Genomic DNA, 9,659 nt, shown 5'->3' with positions numbered 1-9,659 from the left:
TTCAAATATAAAAATATATTTTCTCTCCATTCTTAAGCTTTTGCGAGTCCATTCTGCGGCGCCAGGTTACACTAATGTGAGACACGATCTTCACCAAAACAGCCACAGAAGCACAGACCTGAGAGAAATTACTGTACATACGATAATAAAATTAGAACAGAGAGGAAGAGAGAAAGGGAAACTGGGAGAAATGGTGAGTGAGAGTATGTGTGAGAAAGCGTCACAAAGAGAGACTGAGAAAGAAGGCGTTAAACTTATCTGCATAGTGTAGAAATCATCTTTCTAATGTGGCCAGAATCATGCAACGAATCATTATATTAGAAAAACCATTGAATAAAATGCAAAATAATTAGAAATATCTGCAAACGAGACAAGAATGCATTAGTGAGAAGATCTATACAAGTTTAGGTAAAGGTGGATTTTTTTTCGAGATGACAGAAGATAATTCATTTCCACTGCAGTGCTTCCTAGTCTGTGCAGTCTGACAGGGGCGTTCTATGATGTCGCCACTGTCGCCCGGAGAGTGTCTGTGAGCGGGGTTGTGGTCAGAACGTGGAAACATTGGTTCCCATTTGTCACATGAGAGGATTTACAAACACACCGTGACTGAGAGTTTTGAGGGGAAACGGGGATTCGCTCCTTTGAAAGACTCAAAGTATATTTAGTTCCTATTGGCTGAACGACGTGCTCATCATCTGGATGTGGGCTGTGATTGGGAGGAAGCATCTCCAGACGTGCTACTCCACTGACCCGAGCCCATTCCCGCTAAAACAGCAACAGCCTCCGCCGCACGCACGCTCAGACCGTTAACAGACACCGGAGCCGGGACCGACACGGGCATCACCAACGCCGACACCGAACCCTCATCTACTCCTGCAGCTAAAGAGAGAGAAATGAAGGAAGGATGAATGTTAGGCATGAAGGATTTATGACATATAAAGGAAATATGTGGGTGTATCTTACCGAGATATGCTTTTTTCTGCATGGCCGTTACAGGGCAGTCCTTATGGGCCAACAGCAGCTCCTTCAGCCGGATCACCTCAGTCCTCAACAGGGACACTTCACCCTGTCAAGCACATGTACACAACAGCAACATAGACTCAACCAATGGCATGATCAAAAATAGAACTATACTATTTATACTATACTAACTATACTATGTATTTTAAGAGATCTCTCTTATGCTCAACAAGTCTGCATTTAAAAAAAATTGAAAATACAGCAAAAAACAGCGATGTTGTGAAATATTATATTCTTAAAAAGTTTTATTTTAATTGATTTTAAAATTGAATGTTTTCCTGTGACAGCAAAGCTGAATTTTTAACAATTTCAGTGTCACATGATCCTTCAGAAATCATTCTAATAAGCTGATTTGCTGCTCAAGAAACATTTCTCACTATTATCACAGTTGGAAATGGTTGTGCTGCATAATATCTTTGTGGAAACCGTGCTACATTTTTTTTTCCAGGATTCTTTGATGAATAAAGAGTTGAATAGAACTGCATTATCTGAAATATAATTTTTTTTTAACAGTACAAAAGTCTTAATTGTCACTTTTGATCACTGCAATGTGTCCTTTCTAGATTTGTCAACCATAGTGTACATTTCAACAACATAAAATCATCTTATTTCCTGTATCTTTTCACTCTTGTCTGTATGACTCACGGTGAGCGTGACGTTAGAAGTAGCTAACTCCTCGGCGCGCTTCTCCAGGGCACTAACCCACACTTTCCGTTTTTGCCGGCAACGGGAAGCGGCTGCTCTGTTCCGTTCAAGAAAACGGCGCCTGCGCTCATCCGGTTCAATATCTGCACCCCGTCGTCTACGGCCACCTTTTGGGGGAGCAGGGGATACCTACAAGATATTGCTTGGGCTGTCAGATACAGTGAGAACTTAAGCATATGTCAGCATTTAAACAGTGTATACTGACATAATGCTTCAGTTGAGCTTATTTACTGATATATCCCATTTAAACCCATTAATTGAACTCGTCACAAACTATTAAAAAAAACAGGCAAATACTAGCATATATGTAACACAGGCATGAGGTGTCTGTGAGCACCTGTGGTTGAGCAGGTGATGGTGTCTCAGTGTGATCTGTTTTTTGTATTGGTGCTGGTCCACTAGGACTCTGCTGAGATAGTGCTGCTTTTAGCCTCTAGATGGAGACAAATCCCATACACAAACACAAGGAAACACCACAGCGTGTAAATTAACGCTCAAAACCTGTGTGTTACATCTGTGTAGTAAGTTAATCGTTATATAATAAGCCCGTTGTAAAGCATTTATCCCTATGTAAAGTCTACATGTGCTAGCGTGGGTGTACGCGTGCTCATTCTCACCGTCTTGGCATCAGAGTGTGTACTGTATCCAGACGGAGAGGAGGAGCCACTGCTGCTTCCACCAATAGGAGGGCCTGGAATCCCTGGGATATTGGGCACTGTGTTTGATGATCTGGCAAGCTATATATACACACACACACACACACACAGACACACATAGCAACACAAGTTTAACATACTATAATCACAAAAGCATAAACACAAACACAAAAAAGATGTGTACTTGTTTCGAGGCTCATACTGCTGAAAATGTAATCACAGATACAGTAAAATCAATTACTATTATTTTGACTTAGGAGCAATATACTGTATGTCTGTGGAAAGTTTTCACAAGTAGAGATGTACTATATATTTTCATAATTGACTAGTCAGTGGTAAAAGACTGTCTGTATTATTAAAATGATTTAGGGTAATGTTCACATCAGATGTATTCTTGCATTCAAAAACAGCTGGACAGGGTGCAGCAGAATGCATAACTATTTTTAACTTGATATGCTGATGGTGCAAGAAAACCGCAGAGTGCAAGAACACACATTCCCCCAAAAGGGTAACATCTATTCCACAAATATTTAGGCTAAATAACTACAACTTTATTGAAAAAAAGAAGACAAAATACATAAAAAATTGTATTTTATATATTTTTTATATTTCACACAAAACAGAGAACTACAGGTTATGTAAAAAAACAGCAGGTAATTTGAAGTATTTGAATGCAACTGTCTTGAAGTAGTTGTCTTTAAATGTATTGAAGGATTAGCTACAAATTATTAAAGCTAATATTAAATTATAAAAAAATTTAAAACCAAAAAATGTAATAAAAAAAATATCAAAATAAAATGCATAATAACTAGCTGATTTGTTAAATGATGGATTAATAATCATACGTATGTGAGACCTCCATACCGATATGACTGAAGTCTGCCCTGGACTGGGAAGCAGAGGAACAGTCTGACCATTTGGAAGCTGCATCAGCATAGGAAAAGAACCAGACGGCGAGCTAAAAAAGAGAGTTATAGAGGAACTATTTTAGGACATTTTTCCTCACACAGGGTGAGGAATCAGAGGTGTGAACAACACTGAAATGACTCATGCAAATTAAAAAAGTTTCAACTCAAAGAAGTGAGTCTGCTCCAATGCTGAGGATCAACACATCCTATCAAAAACTCAGGCTAGCTATTTATTTGAGTGGATGAACACCCAAAATGCATGATTATGAACGATTATTTTGGTAATCAAATAATCTGTTGATTATTTTGATATTATTATTAATCGGATAGTTTTTTTGTGGTCATAAAAATAGACCTAAGTGAACCATAACCATTAAAATAACTTAAAATTAGGGCTGTCAATAGATTCAAATATTGAATCACGATTAATCGCACCGTCGGAAAAAACTCGGAACCTGCACACATGTAAGTAATTAAAGGCGTCATGCTTCACCCTGAAGCCCGCAGTGCATATTTTTATTAAACTGAATTGATTTCACAATAGTCCTATGCTATATTATGATTCTTAAATGGTTTTAATATATTGTGCAGCCTTTGAAAACTGTCTAATAATGAGATCCGTGGATTCTCATCCGTGGAACACTTCCGGTATTTTGGCAGTTAATCGACACGGGCAAATTGCAATCAAAATTTTTTTTTTAATCAAGTACTCGAATTTAAAAGACGAATCGTGACAATCCTAAACAAAACCTTTTTGACATGAGGTCAACTAGTGTGTACCTGAGTCTGTTTGACGGAGGGGTCCTGGTGATAACAGAGGTGGGAGAGGGTTGAGTTGGGATCATGGAGTCGAATACCTGGTGAAGTGGGAGCGAGCCTGGGCGCATTATGGTTGGTGTAGGGGTGGAACTTGCTGCAGTTCGTGGAGGAACATCCTGTAAAAGTGAGTTACATGACAATATTATATTCTGCACTACAACAAAAAAAACCTGCACTGTAAATACTGTAATCTGCCTCGTCTCAAATTCACCATGGCTTTCCTCAAGGCAATAGGCTCCTTTGCCATGGCAACTGCATCTTTGCTGTTTGTCATGCTGGAGGTGGAGTCAGGGCTGTCTGGAGGGGAGGAGTCAATTTCAAGAGGACCTTCCCTCTCTTTAACCTCTGTAGGCGTCTGTAGAGCTTGAAGCTTTGAGGGCAAGATTCAAGATGTCAAGTTCATGCTAACAATTGTCAAACAAAGCATACAAGTTGATAACCTTTGATACTTTACACTTTCCTTATTTGAAATCTTACCGTGCCCTTAATTCTCCTCTCCTCCTCCTCGTGTGTTTTGCGAAGATCTTGCTCGAAGGAGCCAGCCAGCTCACTAAACAGACCCACCTCCTCACAATTCTTAAGAAACCGGGTGGGAGTGGGTGTCTGATCTGCGCACACACACACACACACACACACACAAACACAGTCTTAGCACGTTTCTTTAAAATTTATATTAACATCTAAATCACAACCAGACGGCACGCTTGATTGTGTGATACAGCTTAATTACTATTATCTTGACATTTATTATCTTGAAATCAAGTGTACAATTATGATATATACAAAACGTATACACAGCTTAACAAGCAAATAATGATTCTTAGGAAAATCAAACATAAAGGCCCGTTCACACCCAGAGCGATTACTATAATGATAAAGTTTTAATAATCATTGTAATTCTGTTACAGGGAACAGGGAAGTCCATAACTATAAAGGCCCATTCAAACAAAGAATGATAACTATTACAATAACCACATTAGTATCCACACTAGTGGATCCTTCGGATGAGACGTTAAACCGAGGGCCTGACTCTCTGTGGTTATTAAAAATCCCGGCATCCTGGCCAAATTTGCCCATTGGCCTCTGTCCATCATCATGGCCTCCTAATCATCCCCATATATACTGATTGGCTTCATATCCTGTCCAACAATAAGCTGGTGTGTGGCGGGCGCTCTGTTGCACAATGGCTGCCGTCGCATCATCATCGTTGCACATTGGTGGTGGTTGAGGAGATTCCCCCCTTCCATGTAAAGCACTTTAAGTCCAGAGAAAAACGCTATGTAATGAATTATTATTATTAGTGGAAGACAACATTCCGTATATTATAGGTATGCCCTAAATTTATGTCATCTGCCACTTTAAATACTTGAGTTCTTTAAAGCAGGATGGATTCTGATTGGCTTTCACTAGCTATGTTTCCATCCACCTATTTTTATATGAATTTTTGGATATTGCGAAAAAAAGGCTGGACTGAAAGTCAGAGATGCCCATAAATTCTAAAAATATGCATAAAAAATGTATGCGCTCAATTAAGGCGGATCGCTTTTTATCAGATAAGAAGACATGCACATAAACTACAATGGAAACACATTTACATAATAAATCCCTCAATGAAAAAAAAAAAAAAAAAAGGCGTGCTTTTGTCTCAAAACAAAATGTGATTGGATAACTGGACTAAACAGCAGACCAAATTCATTACAGAGCATCTCAAATGTTGTTTGAGTCATTCTGAAATTCCTGAGCCAATGTCCGTCATCAAAAGTATTTGGTATAATGACCTCCCAGAACTGTCTTGCACGACTGCGTTCCCAAGGCATCTGAACGCAAGAGGACATGACAGTACTTACTGCATTTCGTCTGCACGCTCTGCGGTGCAAGTCATGTATGAAAAAAGCCACAGTGGCTTTCCTGATTACAGCAACTTCCATCTTATTAAAGATATTTTGTGCGAGTTTCCCAGGAACTGACGATTTTGTTCTCTTACAAATGGTACTTTATTTACAAAGGTTTTATATGGTGTTCCAATCAAGTTAAATTCACAACTTTGGATGGAAACTAAAAAATTAAATGGTCTGAGAGCAATTCCAGCGATATTGTTCTTCTGTGTCATTATCGTTATAGTTAATATGGTCATCCCTATTCGCATAAAATTAAAATGACTATTAAAACTTTATAGCTATATCTTTATTGATTTTGGTGAGAGCGGGCCTTAACGATAACGACACAAAAGGAGGATACCATTGGAATCACTTTCAGAATGTTTTTTTCCAACTGATTAATGATTAAAAACATTGACAGCCAATCAGAATCCACCCGACTTTAAAGAGCTTAAACGTTTGCAGCAGCAGAGGACATAAATGCAGCGCAGGCTTACGATAAACACAATTTTATTGTGTGTTGGTGTGGACACTAAAATAGTTATCATTCTGGGTGTGAACGGGCCTTACTGCAACTTACTCTGAACTACGGGTTAAACAACCTCAGATTTTTTTGAAGTCGATGTCAACTAATCACCGAAGATGTAATTAATTAAAACAAGAGATGGGAATGCTTTGCAACATGCCACAATTTGCAACAGCTTGTTAACAATCTTAATGTTGGCTTGAGTAACCCGAACCTCGAGCCGAGACTCAAACTCGGGTTGCCTTGTGCACAGCTGCAGCGTGTCAGAAAATGTTTCAGTTATTTTGTCTATGGGTCGTTATATTTCTTAACTAATAGTAAAGCTGTGGGTTTTAGTTCAAAAGCAGATGGTAAGTTTTTGCACTCCTGAATGTTTCTGTGTGCGCGTGATCTGCATGTGATGTGCGAGCTTCTGTCTGTATGTTTATGCGTGTGTTACAATGTAGCAGCACATTAGTTTTACTTTTTTTTTATTAACTTACCTGTACAATAGGTGTTTAAAAGGTGCATTCACCCGATCAATATTGAGTATCCAGATAGTACTATAAACAAACATAACTAGTGGAGCGCTCTCGGAGTATGCATTTATTTGTCATTTTAACTGATGGAAATGGAAAGTTAAAGTGGTTTTCAAAGATTTCTTATCCTCTATAGAACTAGTATTACAGCCAGTGTAAATCTATGGGATTTTTTGGAGTTTTGATTGTAATTTATACTTAAATCTTAACTCCGATCAGTTAGAAAAGATATAGCACACTAAGTCAGAACAGTCTGAAGGTCTTTTGCAAGGCAGCCGTGTTGTTAGTGTCAAAATCACATGATCAGCGACTAGTTGACGTCATGGCAGAGCATTAAAGTTGACATGTCGACTAGTCAGTGCAACACCTACTATGAACAAAACGCAGACTGAGCCAACAGAATGACAGAAATGCATCTATGTGGGGACACAAACCTGCAATAATAACTGTATCTGTTCTGGCTTGTCCGAACTTCAGCGTCATCTCATGCTTATGTTTGTGCACTGCCAAATGGTCCTCATTGGTGAACCTCTGACGTGAGAAAAACATTGACAGAGACATGCACACCCACAGTAAAGTTTTCAGTCATTTTGGGTCTCATTCAGGGTCCTAATTCAAATCAGATGGAAGCTAGAGACAGAGAAGCAATGGATGATATCAGGCCATCTGTTGTTTTGATGACGGCTTATGTTATCCAGTTATGCAGTGCTATGGGAGCCTCTTACAGTTGCCCAGTGGAAGCAGGGATTAAAACAGCTGGAGTGATTTCAGAATAAAAGTTTTGGCCAACAATCTGCTTCTGTCCCCAAGATTAAGGGGCATAAAAGAAATTAAGGGGAAAGATTCTTAAACCTTCCTATTTGGGATCCCAAAATCTTGAACACTTGGACTAAAGGATCAGGACTGTAAATATTCCTTACACAGTAGGACAGGAACACCATGAAAAGGAGAATTTGAGAGTAATAATAAAAAGAAAACAGCTCTTACCTGTCCACAGCCTGGGGCAGTGCAGACAAAAGGTCGATCGTCTCCCATTTTAGATCAACTACTTCCTGTGTTACTTCTAAAGACCATCCAAAAAGAACAGATGTGATTTATCTTATGAGATCCAGACTTTTTAAAAGACTAATTTCTATTAATTTCAGCTCAATTTGAACAATAATCTGAACATAAAACCCCTATTTAAAATATAAATTCCTCCTCAACTTTCCATTTGATATGTTGTTCAGTCTCTTGACAGATGACAGGAATCCATACTTCATTGCTGCACAGAGGCCTGCTGGGTTCAACTGATTGCATAATGTGCATGACGATTACATGATAAGACGCTTTCATTTGCCTACTGTCTGAGATCATCCCCGTTTAAAGCACATTTCCGCTAAATTAAACCAGCTTCGACCCAATAGCTTTACCACACATATCGCTAGCTAGCATGCGTTTCCTCTCTAAGCATTTCCAGAAAGATATCCACAATAAAATTAACCGCCACTAGTATGTAACAAAGCCATAACAACCATGTTAACCACACGATAACATTTCGGAGGGTTTGTCGCAACTCCTAACGCGCCGTGTTTCGTTTAAATGGTTCTTAGCGGTGTCCAATTTGTGAACGAATCGTTCTTTTGAATCGGATCTTTTCAATACACAAATGCACAAAACCAGACCGAACGATTCGTCCACAAATCGGACTGAATCAGTGAGCCGATGAGTGAACTGACAGTAAGAGCAGTTGGAGTTAACTGAAATGTAAATTACTTTAATAACTTAATAGCAGAAATGTTACAATTAAAATGTACTGTAAATATGTTCATGACTTAACTGCATGACAGCTTAAAAAGATGTTAAAAAAAATGTTATTGAAAAAAACAAAACAAAATGTTATAAAAAAATTATATGTAAGGTTCTAAATGGCTTTTTAAACAACAACTGAAACAAGACAAATTACATTACAATACAACTGTTATTATTATTAAGAAGATTTACAAAATCAGTGACTACGAGATGACGCAAGTACGTGATTGAATACAGAATAGCTGAATCCGTGTGTAATCGGTTCTTTAAAACGAACTGTTCAAAAGAACCGATTCTCGAAAACGAGTCGGACTTCCCATCACTAAAGCTAACTGGCTAATGCTAACCACACATGAGCCAACAGGCTGTAACACCCTATTTACACTGCAAGCGATCGACGCGAAGGGACAAAACAAGAACACTCCCATTATATTAAACGAATCTACAATGCGAGCGCGCACGGATTTCGTTGATTCTAATGGGAGTGTTCTAATTGTGTCGCGTCTCGTGCAGTGTGTACACACGGTGCTCATGACACCTCCACCATTCGCGAGACCAGCGCCGCTACACTTGAAATCACTAATTTTAATGCATCAGGTAATCCGAATGTGTTGCGTGTCACCTGTTCCTCAGCCAAGGATTTCAGTGTTTACAAACTTACCCTGCTCCTCCCTCTCTCGCTCGTTCCCTCTCTCTCCGCGTTCCCACCTTTGGAACTCCTTCATCCAGCTTGCTCACAATATGTAAATCTCGCGATATGTTGAGGTAATACTGAAACCAGATTAAAGTCGTTACGTAACAGATTTGAAGCAGTGATGAAAAATCCATTGCTCTAGTTT

At 39.0% G+C, this 9,659-nt stretch overlaps 1 protein-coding gene across 3 annotated transcripts; it reads right to left on the bottom strand.

The window, feature by feature from the left end:
- On the bottom strand, positions 1 to 9,621 carry atf7b (activating transcription factor 7b). Of its 3 annotated transcripts, none has more exons than XM_084128550.1 (12): positions 9,482 to 9,621; positions 8,017 to 8,092; positions 7,464 to 7,560; positions 4,586 to 4,716; positions 4,320 to 4,478; positions 4,070 to 4,224; positions 3,246 to 3,339; positions 2,343 to 2,462; positions 2,063 to 2,158; positions 1,666 to 1,854; positions 964 to 1,066; positions 1 to 879 (listed from the first exon to the last, which is right to left on the bottom strand). In XM_084128550.1, the coding sequence occupies exons 2-12, from the start codon at positions 8,062 to 8,064 to the stop codon at positions 692 to 694; spliced, it is 1,380 nt and encodes a 459-aa protein (XP_083984676.1). In that variant the 5' UTR covers positions 8,065 to 8,092; positions 9,482 to 9,621; the 3' UTR covers positions 1 to 691. The 3 variants fall into 3 exon arrangements, with proteins under 3 accessions (XP_083984676.1, XP_083984677.1, XP_083984678.1); XM_084128551.1 differs by lacking the exon at positions 9,482 to 9,621 and adding an exon at positions 8,241 to 9,464 and having other exon boundaries at positions 8,017 to 8,093; XM_084128552.1 differs by lacking the exon at positions 2,063 to 2,158.
- Positions 9,622 to 9,659: the final 38 nt, after the last annotated feature.

Source organism: Abramis brama, assembly GCF_963993115.1.
Source record: "Abramis brama genome assembly, chromosome: 11".
NCBI classification, from domain to species: domain Eukaryota; kingdom Metazoa; phylum Chordata; class Actinopteri; order Cypriniformes; family Leuciscidae; genus Abramis; species Abramis brama.
The sequence above is the reverse complement of the archived record's forward strand: the minus strand, read 5'-3'. Positions and strand labels throughout refer to the sequence as shown.